The sequence below is a fragment of the Somniosus microcephalus genome, chromosome 27 (assembly GCF_052327205.1).
Source record: "Somniosus microcephalus isolate GS21.2 chromosome 27, FLI_Smic_1.0, whole genome shotgun sequence".
Classification (NCBI taxonomy): Eukaryota; Metazoa; Chordata; class Chondrichthyes; order Squaliformes; family Somniosidae; genus Somniosus; species Somniosus microcephalus.
In genome coordinates this window covers 33,839,781-33,857,983 of record NC_141013.1, presented here as the reverse complement: position 1 = coordinate 33,857,983, position 18,203 = coordinate 33,839,781, and the positions used below count along the sequence as shown (strand labels likewise).

The 18,203-nt window shown below is 51.9% G+C and overlaps 1 protein-coding gene across 1 annotated transcript in view; it reads left to right on the top strand.

Annotated features, from left to right (window-relative positions):
* LOC147100114 (RNA polymerase II elongation factor ELL) overlaps window positions 1-18,203 on the top strand; it is a 197,150-nt gene that overhangs the window by 111,318 nt on the left and 67,629 nt on the right. Inside the window, exons 2-3 of the mRNA XM_085968965.1 lie at window positions 6,795-6,833; window positions 14,769-14,816. Of these exons, the coding sequence (XP_085825091.1) occupies window positions 6,795-6,833; window positions 14,769-14,816 (87 nt within the window). The remainder of the gene's footprint in view (window positions 1-6,794; window positions 6,834-14,768; window positions 14,817-18,203) is intronic.

Genomic DNA, 18,203 nt, shown 5'->3' with positions numbered 1-18,203 from the left:
CCCCCTCCGCCACCTTACCCCCCCTCCGCCACCTTACCCCCCCTCCGCCACCTTACCCCCCCTCCGCCACCTTACCCCCCCTCCGCCACCTTACCCCCCCTCCGCCACCTTACCCCCCCTCCGCCACCTTACCCCCCCTCCGCCACCTTACCCCCCTCCGCCACCTTACCCCCCCTCCGCCACCTTACCCCCCCTCCGCCACCTTACCCCCCCTCCGCCACCTTACCCCCCCTCCGCCACCTTACCCCCCCTCCGCCACCTTACCCCCCCTCCGCCACCTTACCCCCCCTCCGCCACCTTACCCCCCTCCGCCACCTTACCCCCCCTCCGCCACCTTACCCCCCTCCGCCACCTTACCCCCCCTCCGCCACCTTACCCCCCCTCCGCCACCTTACCCCCCTCCGCCACCTTACCCCCCCTCCGCCACCTTACCCCCCTCCGCCACCTTACCCCCCTCCGCCACCTTACCCCCCTCCGCCACCTTACCCCCCCTCCGCCACCTTACCCCCCCTCCGCCACCTTACCCCCCCTCCGCCACCTTACCCCCCCTCCGCCACCTTACCCCCCCTCCGCCACCTTACCCCCCCTCCGCCACCTTACCCCCCCTCCGCCACCTTACCCCCCCTCCGCCACCTTACCCCCCCTCCGCCACCTTACCCCCCCTCCGCCACCTTACCCCCCTCCGCCACCTTACCCCCCCTCCGCCACCTTACCCCCCCTCCGCCACCTTACCCCCCCTCCGCCACCTTACCCCCCTCCGCCACCTTACCCCCCCTCCGCCACCTTACCCCCCCTCCGCCACCTTACCCCCCCTCCGCCACCTTACCCCCCCTCCGCCACCTTACCCCCCTCCGCCACCTTACCCCCCCTCCGCCACCTTACCCCCCCTCCGCCACCTTACCCCCCCTCCGCCACCTTACCCCCCCTCCGCCACCTTACCCCCCCTCCGCCACCTTACCCCCCCTCCGCCACCTTACCCCCCCTCCGCCACCTTACCCCCCCTCCGCCACCTTACCCCCCCTCCGCCACCTTACCCCCCCTCCGCCACCTTACCCCCCCTCCGCCACCTTACCCCCCCTCCGCCACCTTACCCCCCCTCCGCCACCTTACCCCCCCTCCGCCACCTTACCCCCCTCCGCCACCTTACCCCCCCTCCGCCACCTTACCCCCCCTCCGCCACCTTACCCCCCCTCCGCCACCTTACCCCCCCGCCCTACCCGCCACCTTACCCCCCCTCCGCCACCTTACCCCCCCTCCGCCACCTTACCCCCCCTCCGCCACCTTACCCCCCCTCCGCCACCTTACCCCCCCTCCGCCACCTTACCCCCCCTCCGCCACCTTACCCCCCCTCCGCCACCTTACCCCCCCTCCGCCACCTTACCCCCCCTCCGCCACCTTACCCCCCCTCCGCCACCTTACCCCCCTCCGCCACCTTACCCCCCCTCCGCCACCTTACCCCCCCTCCGCCACCTTACCCCCCCTCCGCCACCTTACCCCCCCTCCGCCACCTTACCCCCCCTCCGCCACCTTACCCCCCCTCCGCCACCTTACCCCCCCTCCGCCACCTTACCCCCCCTCCGCCACCTTACCCCCCCTCCGCCACCTTACCCCCCCTCCGCCACCTTACCCCCCTCCGCCACCTTACCCCCCCTCCGCCACCTTACCCCCCTCCGCCACCTTACCCCCCCTCCGCCACCTTACCCCCCCTCCGCCACCTTACCCCCCCTCCGCCACCTTACCCCCCCTCCGCCACCTTACCCCCCTCCGCCACCTTACCCCCCTCCGCCACCTTACCCCCCCTCCGCCACCTTACCCCCCTCCGCCACCTTACCCCCCCTCCGCCACCTTACCCCCCTCCGCCACCTTACCCCCCCTCCGCCACCTTACCCCCCCTCCGCCACCTTACCCCCCTCCGCCACCTTACCCCCCCTCCGCCACCTTACCCCCCCTCCGCCACCTTACCCCCCCTCCGCCACCTTACCCCCCCTCCGCCACCTTACCCCCCCCTCCGCCACCTTACCCCCCCTCCGCCACCTTACCCCCCCTCCGCCACCTTACCCCCCCTCCGCCACCTTACCCCCCCTCCGCCACCTTACCCCCCTCCGCCACCTTACCCCCCCTCCGCCACCTTACCCCCCCTCCGCCACCTTACCCCCCTCCGCCCCTTACCCCCCTCCGCCACCTTACCCCCCCTCCGCCACCTTACCCCCCCTCCGCCACCTTACCCCCCCTCCGCCACCTTACCCCCCCTCCGCCACCTTACCCCCCCTCCGCCACCTTACCCCCCCTCCGCCACCTTACCCCCCCTCCGCCACCTTACCCCCCCTCCGCCACCTTACCCCCCCTCCGCCACCTTACCCCCCCTCCGCCACCTTACCCCCCCTCCGCCACCTTACCCCCCCTCCGCCACCTTACCCCCCCTCCGCCACCTTACCCCCCCTCCGCCACCTTACCCCCCCTCCGCCACCTTACCCCCCTCCGCCACCTTACCCCCCCTCCGCCACCTTACCCCCCCTCCGCCACCTTACCCCCCCTCCGCCACCTTACCCCCCCTCCGCCACCTTACCCCCCCTCCGCCACCTTACCCCCCCTCCGCCACCTTACCCCCCCTCCGCCACCTTACCCCCCTCCGCCACCTTACCCCCCTCCGCCACCTTACCCCCCTCCGCCACCTTACCCCCCTCCGCCACCTTACCCCCCCTCCGCCACCTTACCCCCCTCCGCCACCTTACCCCCCCTCCGCCACCTTACCCCCCCTCCGCCACCTTACCCCCCTCCGCCACCTTACCCCCCCTCCGCCACCTTACCCCCCTCCGCCACCTTACCCCCCCTCCGCCACCTTACCCCCCCTCCGCCACCTTACCCCCCTCCGCCACCTTACCCCCCTCCGCCACCTTACCCCCCTCCGCCACCTTACCCCCCCTCCGCCACCTTACCCCCCCTCCGCCACCTTACCCCCCCTCCGCCACCTTACCCCCCCTCCGCCACCTTACCCCCCCTCCGCCACCTTACCCCCCCTCCGCCACCTTACCCCCCCTCCGCCACCTTACCCCCCCTCCGCCACCTTACCCCCCCTCCGCCACCTTACCCCCCCTCCGCCACCTTACCCCCCCTCCGCCACCTTACCCCCCCTCCGCCACCTTACCCCCCCTCCGCCACCTTACCCCCCCTCCGCCACCTTACCCCCCCTCCGCCACCTTACCCCCCCTCCGCCACCTTACCCCCCCTCCGCCACCTTACCCCCCCTCCGCCACCTTACCCCCCCTCCGCCACCTTACCCCCCCTCCGCCACCTTACCCCCCCTCCGCCACCTTACCCCCCCTCCGCCACCTTACCCCCCCTCCGCCACCTTACCCCCCCTCCGCCACCTTACCCCCCCTCCGCCACCTTACCCCCCCTCCGCCACCTTACCCCCCTCCGCCACCTTACCCCCCTCCGCCACCTTACCCCCCCTCCGCCACCTTACCCCCCCTCCGCCACCTTACCCCCCTCCGCCACCTTACCCCCCTCCGCCACCTTACCCCCCCTCCGCCACCTTACCCCCCCTCCGCCACCTTACCCCCCCTCCGCCACCTTACCCCCCCTCCGCCACCTTACCCCCCCTCCGCCACCTTACCCCCCTCCGCCACCTTACCCCCCCTCCGCCACCTTACCCCCCCTCCGCCACCTTACCCCCCTCCGCCACCTTACCCCCCCTCCGCCACCTTACCCCCCTCCGCCACCTTACCCCCCTCCGCCACCTTACCCCCCTCCGCCACCTTACCCCCCCTCCGCCACCTTACCCCCCCTCCGCCACCTTACCCCCCTCCGCCACCTTACCCCCCTCCGCCACCTTACCCCCCTCCGCCACCTTACCCCCCTCCGCCACCTTACCCCCCTCCGCCACCTTACCCCCCTCCGCCACCTTACCCCCCTCCGCCACCTTACCCCCCTCCGCCACCTTACCCCCCTCCGCCACCTTACCCCCCTCCGCCACCTTACCCCCCTCCGCCACCTTACCCCCCTCCGCCACCTTACCCCCCTCCGCCACCTTACCCCCCTCCGCCACCTTACCCCCCTCCGCCACCTTACCCCCCTCCGCCACCTTACCCCCCTCCGCCACCTTACCCCCCTCCGCCACCTTACCCCCCTCCGCCACCTTACCCCCCTCCGCCACCTTACCCCCCTCCGCCACCTTACCCCCCCTCCGCCACCTTACCCCCCCTCCGCCACCTTACCCCCCCTCCGCCACCTTACCCCCCTCCGCCACCTTACCCCCCCTCCGCCACCTTACCCCCCCTCCGCCACCTTACCCCCCCTCCGCCACCTTACCCCCCCTCCGCCACCTTACCCCCCCTCCGCCACCTTACCCCCCCTCCGCCACCTTACCCCCCCTCCGCCACCTTACCCCCCCTCCGCCACCTTACCCCCCCTCCGCCACCTTACCCCCCCTCCGCCACCTTACCCCCCCTCCGCCACCTTACCCCCCCTCCGCCACCTTACCCCCCTCCGCCACCTTACCCCCCCTCCGCCACCTTACCCCCCTCCGCCACCTTACCCCCCCCTCCGCCACCTTACCCACCCCCCTCCGCCACCTTACCCACCCCCCTCCACCCCACACCCCCTCCACCTTACCCCCCCTCCACCCCTCCACCTTACCACCCCTCCACCTTACCACCCCTCCACCTTACCCCCCCTCCACCTTACCCCCCCCTCCACCTTACCCACCCCTCCACCTTACCACCCCCTCCACCCCTCCACCTTACCCCCCCTCCACCTTACCCCCCCTCCACCCCTCCACCTTACCCCCCCTCCACCTTACCACCCCTCCACCTTACCCCCCCTCCACCTTACCCCCCCTCCACCTTACCCCCCCCTCCACCTTACCCACCCCTCCACCTTACCCCCCCTCCACCCCTCCACCTTACCCCCCCTCCACCCCTCCACCTTACCCCCCCTCCACCCCTCCACCTTACCACCCCTCCACCTTACCCCCCCCACCCCTCCATCTTACCCACCCCTCCACCTTACCCCCCCTCCACCCCTTCACTTTACCCCCCCCCTCCACCCCTCCACCTTACCCCCCTCCACCCCTCCACATTACCCCCCTCCACCCCTCCACCTTACCCCCCCCTCCACCTTACCCCCCTCCACCTCTCCACCTTACCCCCCCTCCACCCCTCCACCTTACCCCCCCTTCACCTTACCCCCCCTCCACCTTACCCCCCCCACCACCCCTCCACCTTACCCCCCCACCACCCCTCCACCTTACCCCCCCACCACCCCTCCACCTTACCCCCCCCTCCACCCCTCCACCTTACCCCCCCTCCACCTTACCCCCCCCCCCACCCCTCCACCTTACCCCCCCTCCACCTTACCCCCCCTCCACCCCTCCACCTTACCCCCCCTCCACCCCTCCACCTTACCCCCCCTCCACCCCTCCACCTTACCCCCCTCCACCCCTCCACCTTACCCCCCTCCACCCCTCCACCTTACCCCCCCCCTCCACCCCTCCACCTTACCCCCCCCTCCACCCCTCCACCTTACCCCCCCCTCCACCCCTCCACCTTACCCCCCCCTCCACCCCTCCACCTTACCCCCCCCTCCACCCCTCCACCTTACCCCCCCTCCACCCCTCCACCTTTCCACCCCTCCACCTTTCCACCCCTCCACCTTTCCACCCCTCCACCTTTCCACCCCTCCACCTTTCCACCCCTCCACCTTACCCCCCCTCCACCTTTCCACCCCTCCACCTTACCCCCCCTCCACCCCTCCACCTTACCCACCCCTCCACCTTACCCCCCCTCCACTCCTCCACCTTACCCCCCCTCCACCTTACCCCCCTCCACCTTACCCCCCCTCCACCCCTCCACCTTACCCCCCCTCCACCCCTCCACCTTACCACCCCTCCACCTTACCACCCCTCCACCTTACCCCCCCTCCACCCCTCCACCTTACCCCCCCTCCACCCCTCCACCTTACCCCCCCTCCACCCCTCCACCTTACCCCCCCTCCACCCCTCCACCTTTCCACCCCTCCACCTTACCACCCCTCCACCTTACCACCCCTCCACCTTACCCCCCCCTCCACCTTACCCCCCCTCCACCTTACCCCCCCCTCCACCTTACCCCCCCCTCCACCTTACCCCCCCCTCCACCTTACCCCCCCCTCCACCTTACCCCCCCCTCCACCTTACCCCCCCCTCCACCTTACCCCCCCCTCCACCTTACCCCCCCCTCCACCTTACCACCCCTCCACCTTACCCCCCTCCACCTCTCCACCTTACCCCCCCTCCACCTCTCCACCTTACCCCCCCCTCTCCACCTTACCCCCCCCCTTCCTCTTGGAATGCACATGGCACCCATGATCTGTACCCCTGCAAGGATTCAATGCCTTTGGGAGAGGAGGGTAGTAAATTCATAGAAGAAGTGTGCAAAAAATTTGGATTTAATTTAAAAAAAAGTGATTTTTGTAACACTGCTACTGCACCTTGGCTGGTTGTTGTCTACCACTCAACCTATACTGAATAGCCAGGGTCTTTTTGCAGTGATTTGGGGTTAATTTGATTTTGTATTGGCGATACAAACTATGTTATGAAAATGTATGTACCGACTGTGTTTCATGCTTGCATAAAAGCAGCTTCTGTGGAGTATAATTGCCTGACAGGTGTGTCTTTAATCTCTTCTGCACCTCTTCGGCTAGCTAGGATTTACAGTCTGGTCTCTTGTCACCGTGTGGATGGATGATGATACACCTGCACAGCTTAAGTGTCAGTAGTAATGCCATAAACTGGGATACAACAGTCTTCAGTATAGAGAGACTGTTGGATTCAACCAGAGTTTGAACCGAACAGTGTAAGTGTAATGTTGAATCCTCATTTCTGCTCGGTTGACAGTTTTGAACGTTTCTCTCCTCTCCCACCCAATTAAAAGTTCCCCTGCTGGCTTATTTTGAGCTAAAATGCTATCAAGGGCTTTGCTCTCTTGTGGATGAAACTGAATATGAGAGAAAAAACACTTCGGATAAATTTACTTCAAATAGTCCTAATTAGTATAAATTCTCTATAATCAATCACTGCTTTACACAGGAGATTGACAGAATATTGATACTGTGTGTGTGCGAAAGACATGAAGGAGTTCACATTGAAATACTCGGTTTGGAAACTGGCTGATGTCCAGCTGCAGTAGACGGTGGGACTCGAGCATCTGTTGACCCTTTGCCTGCCAGTTTATTCTTGTCAATTTATTGCAGTACTGGGCATGTTTGTTTCAACAGGCAGGCGATATTTTCATTGGTTTGAAACTGTAACACTAAATAACATTATATTACAGTTGCAGAATATGTTGAGAATTCTGGCCCTAATTTTTTTGTTGGTCTCTGGATCTGCAACTCTACATATTCCTGCAGGACACTTCAATTGTATTTTTAGTGCATGCAATCGGCAAATATTCTACATACTGTGCCAGAAAATGTTCCATTGTTTGAATCACAGATTTTAATCTGCTCCTCCAGATACATTTTTTGCGGCTAAGAACCAAGGTTTTTTTTTGTCGGACTTTAATTGCGGTAACCTTTGTATGCAGAAGGATGGAAACTAAAATGAACCGTTGGTGCTGTATTTTCTTGTGGGAAAAAAAATGTCCAATGGACATCAGTAAAAGAGAACTTTTTTCTGAATTCTTGAAAAACTGCTTTGATGTATTAGTTTACTTACACTAGTCCAGGTGAGAAACACAAATTCTTCATTGAACAAATCATAATCTAGTCTGAATGTAAAGACTGGGATTTAGATAGGAATTTAATCGTTTTAATCCTGTCAGAACATCTCAAGCATTTCACACAAATAAGTACTTGTTTTGGAGTGCAGTGGTTGTGACGTAGGAAAATACGGCATCCCGTCTGTGGCAGACTGGCATGAGATGAATGACGAGTTAATCCTTTTGGTGGTGTCAGTTGAGGGAGGTATCACAGAATCACAGAATCACAGAAACCCCACAGTGCAGATGGAGGCCATTTCGGCCCATCGAGCCTGCACCGACACATATCCCACCCGATCCCCGTAACCCCTACACCAACACATATCCCACCCTATCCCCGTAACCCCACGTATTTAATCCCCAACACTAAGGGTCAATTTATCATAGCCAATCAACCTAACTCACACATCTTTGGACTGTGGGAGGAAACCGGAGCACCCGGAGGAAACCCACGCAAACACGGGGAGAATGTGCAAACTCCACACAGACAGTCGCCCGAGGCCGGATTCGAACCCGGGTCCCTGGCGCTGTGAGGCAACAGTGCTAACCACTATGCCACCGTGTATGTTGGGCAAGACTTTCTGTCCTTGGTTATGGGGTGTTTTAATGTTGATTTAAACTGCCAGAACACTTCATCTAAAGGATGGATTGTAAATACAGAGCCAGTGTAGTTTGTTTTATTGCATAAAGTATAGAAAACATTGAACAGAAAAGTCACTGTGGCCATTAAATCCCACTCCTTCCATAGACAATACAATAATACAATACAAATCGCTTTATTGGCATGATAAGGTACATCTTATGTTGCCAAAGCATCAAAATACATTTATGGTTGAACACATAAACGCGGTTCCATTCATACAGTGTATAAACAGGTATATCCCTGAGTTTATAAATATACATTCGCCTTGTTTATATATACTCTTGTCTTAGTTTACTGGTTGTCCCTCTGTTCATGGCAAGCTGTAACATAGTGTGCCGCCAGTGTTACACAGCTTCTCTCCTCCCCCAGTAGGAATGGGAGTTTTTGGTTGTCAGTCAGATTTCTGAATTCAGGGCATATTTGTGAGAATTTTTGGTGGAAATTCTCTCTGATGCCCTGATATTTTCCACAGGCTGTGAGGAAGTGCATCTCTGTCTCAACTACTCCCTGACTGCAGTGAGAGCATATCCTGTCTTCTCTTGGCAGCCATGGTCAGGTAATCAGCTATGTTGTATTGTCTGTTTAGGGCCAAGTAGCAATTGAGTTTGCTTTGGGTTTTTGTTGTTTCTGCCCAATATGACAGATATTTTTCCTTTTGCTTAGCGACGATTGTGTTGGGTCGAATTCTTTGTGTTACCCTGTCACTGTCCTGGGACTGGTTATTGTTATTAGTTACTTTATTGAGTCCCAGGACTAGTTGACTGAGGGTATTCTTCTTTATGGTCAGCTCTTGGCATTTCAGGGCGTCGTAGTGATAGCATTGGGGGTTGCTCATTTGTAGGTGATTCCAAAATTTGGTGGCTCTTTTTTGGATAGTGATTATTAATGGGTATTGGCCTAGTTCTGCCCTGCATGCGTTGTTTACTGTTTTCCTTTGAGTCTGGAGAATACTTTTACAGAATTCCGCATGTAGGATCTCAATTGGGTGTTTGTCCCATTTTGCAAAATCTTGTTGTGTTAGCGGTCCCCAGACCTCACTGCCATAGAGTGCAATTGGTTCAATTACTGATTTGAAAATTTTGAGCCAAATGCTAATTGGGATTTCTATTTGGATTGATTTTTTGATGGCATAGAAAGCCCTTCTTGCTTTCTCTTTCAGTTCATTCACAGCCAGTTTGAAGTTTCCCGTAGAACTGACTTTTAAGCCCAAGTATGTGTAGTGAGTGGTTTGTTCAATTTTGGTTGTTCCTACTGTGAAATTTATTGTGGGTCCATGTTGTTTGGATCTTTGCTGGAACACAAGGACTTTGGTTTTTTGGGGATTTATTGTCAGGGCCCAAGTCTGGCAGTACGACTCCAGCAGGTCCAGGTTCTGCTGTAGACCCTCCTTAGTTGGTGACAGCAGAACCAGGTCGTCGGCATAGAGGAGGAATTTAACCTTGGATTCATATAGGGTGAGGCCGGGTGCTGTAGATTGTTCAAGTAGTTTTGCCAATCCATTAATGTAAATATTAAAGAGTGTCGGTGAGATTGGCGAGCCCTGCGTCACCCCCCGCCCCTGTGGGAAGTATTTTGTTTGTTTGTCTCCAATTTTAACTGCACATTTATTGTTTGTATACATTGATTTAATTACATCATATGTTTTCCCTCCTACCCCGCTTTCGATAAGTTTCAGGAATAAACCGTCATGCCAGATGGAGTCGAAAGCCTTCTGGAAATCTACAAAGCATGCGTAGATTTTGCTTTTGTTATGGTGAACGTGTTTGTCAATTAGGGTCTGTAGGGTGAAGATATGATCGGATGTTCTATAGTTTGGCAGGAATCCAATTTGGCTTTTACTCAAGACATTGTGCTCTTCAAGGAAGTTTATAAGTCTTTTGTTTATGATGCTACAGAATACCTTCCCCAGGTTACTGTTTACACAGATGCCTCGATAGTTGTTTGGGTCGATTTTGTCCCCACTTTTGTATATGGGTGTTATGAGTCCTTTGTTCCAGATGTCAGGGAAATAACCGACACTCAGAACCAAGTTGAAGAGTTTTAGGATACAAGGCTTAATGTAGTGCTGTCGGCGAGCTGGATTGTCAGGAGTGCTGCCTTTCAGATGAGATGATAAAACAAAACCCCATCTCCCTCTTTGAAGTAAAGAAGGATGTTCTCTGAGCAATATTCATGCCTCAACCATTCATACCATTTGAAGAGTTTATGAAGTAACAAGTTCAATATCCCAAGGAACCCTCTGTTTATTGTAACAGTCCAAAACATTGGTTGAGATATATTGAACATCACAAATTGGTTCTAATTGAGCCATTTTTTTAATCCTGTGTACAGTAGGCTGGAACTATATTTATAATGCAGGTAATCTCTTTGGCCAGCTGTTCCCATTTAGTCCTGAACCAGAGGATAGTTCTGAGGGTTTGGTGGTTAAGTTGTGTACTGCAGTGGGTGTGGACTGGAACTTTACAAGGTCCAACCCATCTTCATTTCTCTTCCTGATAAGGCAATGAATGAAAAATAGCTGTTTATTCCTAATTTTTGAAATGTATTCTCAAAACTAAAAGTATAAACTAATTAGTCAAGATTGCATAACTTTTCAAGTATGCATAGGATGATCGGATGGCTTATGCCAAAACGATAGTCATTTGAAATTAATTGCTCCAACTCAACTTGTTTACTAACAATACAAATGCTACAACTCCATTTTAAAAATAATTTGATGAGTTTATAAAGAACCCCCTCAATATATGCCTTTAGAAAAATTAATAGACATTTTACCATTAACTTAGCTGCTATAGTCTGTCCATGATCTGGTTACGTATGATTCCAAACCAGCACCTATGTGTTGTATGCTGATGCATTGGAAGTGTTAAGGAATGCCAGGACTTTGTTATATAAAAGTAGGGTTGCAAAGGGGTGGAAAGTTTCCGGTAAATTTCTGGAAATTTTCCACGGGAAGTTTAGCTTGGGAATTTTGCCCAAAAAAGCACATGCTAGCATAATATTGTTTTTTTTTGTATTTTTTTTCCACAGGTCCTCTCTTAAAATTACTTACTAACAGAGATGGAATCTTAATTATTAAGGAATTTCTTAATCAATATATGTTTATCTTCTTACTTGGCTTGTTTTAATAATTACAAGTTTTGTGTGTGACTGTGAACAAATGTGTCCTGATTGGTTGGATGAGTGGATGAGCGATTAGCTCCCTCTATTTGTAATATTTGCATATCGAATTGTGATTGGCCTGCAGGCATCTGTAAGACTGCTATAGTTTTTTTAAGATCCAGGTTAGGGGTCCTGAGGGAAGTCATTTTGTTTTCTGCTGATGTGATGATGCAGTAAGTAAATCAGACTTTATACCAAATAAACCAGTTACTTGTTGAACTCTGTTGTCCTTCAATTTAAAATATACAAAATAATACACTATTGGTGATGTAGCGTCGTGTGTGTACAGGTCATGCTTCCATCACATGGAGCATCAGCAAAAATGTACTCACCCTGTTGCAATCGTGCTGATCGACCGCAGTTCGACACAGAGATGAATGCCCTTTATTTCTCTGCATAGAACAATGCCACGTTTACCGTCGGATGTGTGGAAGCATTTTACCCCAGGCATTAAAGATGGAAAGACTGTGTACGTGTGCAAACACTGTAGAAAGCCATATGTAAAGAATGCCACAAAGATGCAGCAGCATTTATCCAAATGCAACAACTTCACTCAAAGCTCACCGCAGTCAGCCCAGAGTTCCTCTGCTTCCATTCAAGAAGATGATGGTTCTCATTCAGCATCAGGCTCCTTATCATCAGCAACTCCTGGCCCACTTGGAAGGTTCTTTGATACAATGGATAACCATAGCCAGAAGAATGCAGATGAGTGCCTTGCTCGAGCTGTATATGCAACAGGCTCACCCCTCATGCTCACAGCCAATGTGTACTGGAAGAAATTTTTCAATGTTATTCGCCCTGCAAACTGTCCTCCCACCAGACATGCTTTGTCTACTTATTTGCTGGAGGCTGAGTATAACAGAGTCCAAGGAAAGCTCAAAGAAACAATAGCGATGGCAGACTGTGTTGCAGTTATCTCAGATGGGTGGTCAAATGTACGAGGGGAGGGCATCATAAACTACATCGTCTCCACTCCTCTCCCAGTGTTCTTCAAGAGCACAGACACGAAGGACAACAGACACACAGGCACATACATTGCTGATGAGCTGAAAGCGGTCATCAACGATCTTGGATCACAAAAGGTCTTTGCAGTAGTTACTGACAATGCTGCGACTATGAAGGCTGCTTGGGCTCAAGTGGAGGAGGCCTACCCTCATATTACGTCTATTGGGTGCGCAGCTCATGGGCTTAACCTGCTCCTCAAGGACATCATGGGTTTGAGAACCATGGAAGCACTGTACAAGAGAGCCAAGCAAGTTGTTAAGTATGTCAGGGGAAAACAGGTAGTTGCAGCAACCTACAACTCCAAGCAAATGACAAAGAACAAGAACACCACACTGAAGCTGCCCAACAACACTAGATGGGGTGGTGTTGTCATAATGTACAACAGCCTTCTGGAGGGTAAGGAGCCGCTGCAAGAAATGGCAATATCCCAGTCTGGGGATATGGAAACCACCATCAAGAAAATACTGCTGGATGATGTGTTTTGGGAGAGAGTGGTTAGCAGCCTTAAACTACTCTCACCAGTAGCATCTGCAATTGCTCAGATTGAAGAAGATGACGCTGTCTTGTCAGATGTTCTCAGGCTTTTTACTGATTTAAAAGAACAAATCAGCATTGCCCTACCCACATCCCTGCTGCTCAAAGCAGAGGAGAAGGCAATTGTTCAATTCATACAGACACGTCAAGAATTTTGTGTCAAGCCGATTCATGCTGCAGCATACATGCTGGACCCAAAGCATGTTGGGAGACCAATACTTTCTGGAGAACAGATCAACAGCGCTTAGTGTGATTTCTACCCCCTCACACCATCTCAATCTGGATGTGGGCAAAGTTCTGGGAAGTCTGGCAAAGTTCTCTGCCAAGCAAGGTCTTTGGAATGGGGATGGGATATGGGAATCATGCAAGCATATCAGTGCACATACCTGGTGGAAGGGACTTTGTGCATCTGAGGCCCTGTCACCTATTGCATCGGTGATACTCCAAATTCCACCTTCATCAGCGGCCTCTGAACGAAACTGGTCACTTTTTGGGAATACGCATACAAAGGTGCGCAACAGGCTGACTAACGAGAGTGGAGAAACTGGTGGCTATCCGGGCGAACCTACAACTTATTGAGCCAGATACAGAAGTGTCCACCACACAGCTAGACACTGACACAGAGGAGGAAATGGACACGTCAGAGAATCAGGAGGAGCAATGAGGAGTAGAAGACTCATGAGTAGAAGACTCAAAGGGACAAAATAAGGACAAATTACAGGCTAAATAAGCTGACGCTCTTTTTATTTTATTTTAGATGGGTCTTTTTTGTGGGGGTTCAATAAAGTTCAAAATTATAACCTAAATAAAGTTTTGAAAGCCTGTTTTTATTTGTATGGAACAGTATGTCTATTTTGACGACAAAGATAATAGAAGGGTCAGAGACAAAAACCATCAGTGTGCAAAATTCCCATAAATTCTCGAAAATTCCCATAAAAATTTTCCTCTTTTTTAAAAATTCCCAGAATTTTGCAACCCTATATAAAAGCTATTTTCTCTGAATAGGTTTGTAATGCTTATGTTTAATGTAGGTGCTCACCTGCAGCAATGGAGCAGTACCAATGTATGGAGCATTTTGCTAATATCTATGGTCTTAATATGTACTGTGCTGGTCTACAGAGAGATTTTGAGGAAAGTTTAGATTTGTATGGGGAAATGGGAGACTTCAAGGTGAGTTGCAGTTAGTTTTCAGCATTATAAAGGATAAAATGTTTCCAAGAAAATTGTTCACTCAAGTGGAGGGTCCAAATACCAGGGTGTGCACGTTTTAAAAACTAGGAGTATGAAGGATTGTCTTGTGGAACTTTATTGGCCAAAGATTAGTAGAGTTGTAGAATTGAATTACCAGGGAAGGCTATTGAAGTGGACAGTAGAAATGGGTTCAAGAGAGAATTGAATACGTTTCTGGAGAGAGAAGGGATGTGGTGAGTAGGGAGGGTCGTTGTGCTTAATAAATTTTTCCTATTCCTAAAAAGTGTTCGAAATAAATGATTTTTCTACTGGTATTTGCTTCAACAAATAGGCATCTGATCACATTTTTATCGTGTATATAAAATTTCTAGATATGAATCTGATTAAATCAGAACATTAAATGTATTTGATAAATTAATGTATGCAAGTCTACAAATATGGATTTGTCCTGTAAATCACCTTGCATTCCTCAAACTAAAATTTATTTTCTTTCCTAGGCTTCCTTACCAAATCAGCCAGTAATCTGCTTCCAGGGAAACCAGGGGGTAAGTACTGTCCTTAAGTGTTTTCAGTAATTCACCCTCAAATTTAGGTTTTTCTGCTGTGCTAATTTTGATGAATTTGGTAATGGTGAAATGAGCTCATTGAATTCTGATTGCATGCAGCACAATGTAATACATAACATCAGCGTGTTGCAATGAAGAGAATGTGCAGTGTCTATCACGACTCAGAAATGCTCCAAAGCACATTGCCGTAGAATTAATTACTTTGAAGTATACTGCTTTTTATGTAGGCAAGTACTGCTGCCATTTTGCGGCAAGTACTGCTGCCATTTTGCGGCAGCAAGATTCCACAAACATAAGCTGAGTGGCTCGTTAATTTGTTTTTGATGATGTTGCTTGAGAGAAAAGTTGGCCAGGACGCTGCAAAAACTTCTCTGGACCGTGTTCTACTTTGAACAGTGCCGTGGGATTTTTTTAACATCTACCTGACTTACAGAAGCAGACGAGATTTAGATTAGCTGATTTTGATGCTTTGGAGACTCAGTTACCTGAAAAAGAACTTTCGTCCACACTGTTTCTGCAAAGGTCTTAGCTCGAAATTACAGCATGGCAGACTCACAACTTTTGCAGATGGAGTGAGTCTGATGATCAGAAATCGGATTGGTGGTGGTAGTGGGGAGAGTTGGACCATCAGAAGGCAGGGGATGGTAGAGCATCAAGTGGAGAGGCGAACAGCATTGGGAACTAAGTGAGCAGAGGGAGGCAAATGAACATGCCTGCCTGTCGGTGATGTTGGGTCTGACTACATGTGTGCCCATGCTTGCCTGTGTGCAGTGTACCTCATTTGTACTCCCTCAATGTTTCATACATTTTTTTCATACATTTTTTTTCTCATAGTGGTGTCACTTGAGTCGGCTCTTGTGGCTATCAGACAGCAACTGGCCCTTGTAGAGGTGTGGGAGCAGTTAGGAGATGGCGTTAGTTCAGGTGCTAGCCACCAAAATGCCGTGCAGCCTCTAATGAGCGCTAGCAGGCAATTTACATGCCAATCAGCCCCTTAACGATCCTCTGGGCGGCTGTTCCTAGCGTGCACTTCAACTCCTTTACCAAGATGGAGCCCTGCGCTAAACGGGTGTTGCAGCTCAAGACCCCCATCTTGGCCACCTCGGAGGCTCTTTAGCGCCTAAAATATTCAGGGAAAATCGTCTCCCCCCCCCCCCAACTACCTTTTGGCTCGGAGACTGAGCTAAGGCTGACATCTAATATAAGGCAGGGGACTCCACAATGCCCACAGCATCAGAAACCAGCATTTTCATTTGTCCTACCGTTGGGTTGCCATTTACCTCAATGTGTTTAGGGGGATTGCATTCCCTTTTAACTATCAATCACTGGTCTCCAGCCTACAACAGGCGTTAGTTTGAATCAAAGTAAATGGGGAAAGAGTGGCACGTGGAGGTTGTGGGTATTTATTTGAGCACCGCATTCTCGAGATGCTGGATGTAAAAGTGCCTTAAAGGTAGAGTAAAAAATAGAGATGTGCCACTGGTCTGCGAGCAGGTTATTGTACTGTCTTGGTTGGAACACTATATAGTGTAGAGAGGTCTAAAACGGAAAGCCGATCTTCTGAGGATGTGGCAGGTTAAGGCTTCCTAGGATAATAACTCCAGCTTTGTTCAGTAATCCTTCACCTTGCACCAGGCATTGCTGTCAGTATGGAGTCTAAGAGGACTTTAAGATTCCTAGAGCTTTCAGACTGACGGTAAGAATAATTTTTCTCAATGTTTTGGTACAAGTCGAGTACATCTTCACTTTTCTCTATTGAGACGTAACAGAATGCATCTCTTAGTCTCAGAAAATTAACCACGGTGGCTGCTGGAGCACAGGAAAAACAATGGAGAAATTATACTGTTGAACAAGTCACAGTTTTTTATAGCCTAATGCATGCTCCAGAAATCCTAGGTCACCAAATAATAGCTTTGCATTGGTATTGCTGCTCGCAAGGAAGTGTGTTCCAGGCACTGAAGTTGCCCGAGAGAGTGTTCCACAGGCAGGTAAAGCAGTTGAAACAAAAGTTGACCTTTGCACTTAAAAAATCGACTTGCCAAGTAATTCGAGTTAAGCAGTGCAAATAACACAGCAAAGTGTGAATTCAGGGCTTAAAAATTAATTCAGGTCATTTCAATTAAGCAACTTTGAATTAAAAGTAGTAGACTGTAATACACTTGTCATATAATAGATCCTGTTCAAGATTAATTTTGGTTAAGTGCATTATATTACCTTTATTAAAATCCTGACCCATTGCTTCCCAGGCTATGCCCAGCATTGAGTTAAAGAAATTATTACTGTAATATGCTAGAGGTTTTTAGTATTTCTGTATCTTGGCTGTAAAATGTCAAAGCATACATTGCTTTTATTGATCCTGTATCCGGAATTAACTTTTTAAATATAAAGTGCTTTTAAATTTGACAACTGCCAGTAACCATTATCTCTCCTGGATGTGCTTTGACTCCCTGGGTTGCGGCTAAAATGACTTGGCCTGAAGCAGTACTTCCTAATTTGATGTGACCATGCTAATCTATATTTAGGCATGAGATTTGAAAGCTTTGTTTCTAGCAAAAATGAGACATTTTATTAGTTAGATGAAAGATATGTAGTTTTTTTTAACTTTTTCTACTGGAAAGAAGGTTAGAAAGTAAAGAGTAGGGTATATTAGATAGCCAGTAAGTAAAATTATTGTTTTTAAAAAAAGCTAATAAGCGGTTTGTTGAAGAGAAGATCTGGTGAGGAGGAATAACGTGCTTAATTCTTTTCTAATTAAAATTGCTTTTACAGGAAACTTTAGTTTATCCGGAGGTTGTATGTCCGGAAACCTCGATCCACTGGCAGAAATCAGGAGCCGTTTTGTTAGGTTTTTTTTCTTCTTGTGGCTTTTTTTTTCCAACAGTCAGGCTCTGCAAAGTCTCTCTGAAGCTGTTGCTAAGCTACAGAGACGCTTCCAAGGTACGGCCGACTGTTTAGAAGCTGTTGCTAAGCAACAGTGTTTGTTGCCAGATACGGAGCTGCAAATCTCCGTATGCTTCAACATTAGCGCTGGTTTGTCCGGCAGTTTTGATAGATCGGCAACAGCTTGGTCCCGTCGGTGCCGGATATCACAAAGTTTCCTGTAATTGTCTTAATGGTACTAAATGCATTTAAAGGGAAGCTAGATAAGTACATGAGGGAGAAAGGAATAGATGGACCTGCTGATAGGGTGAGATGAAGAGGGGTTGGGAGGAGGCTCGTGTGGAGCATAAACACTGGCATAGAACCAGTTGTGCCGAATGGCCAGTTTCTGTGCTGTAAATGCTATGTAGTTGATTTACTTGTGGATTCCATGTAGCAATGATACAAAAGTCCAATTATCTGTTTTTGGCGGTGATGTTTGAGGGA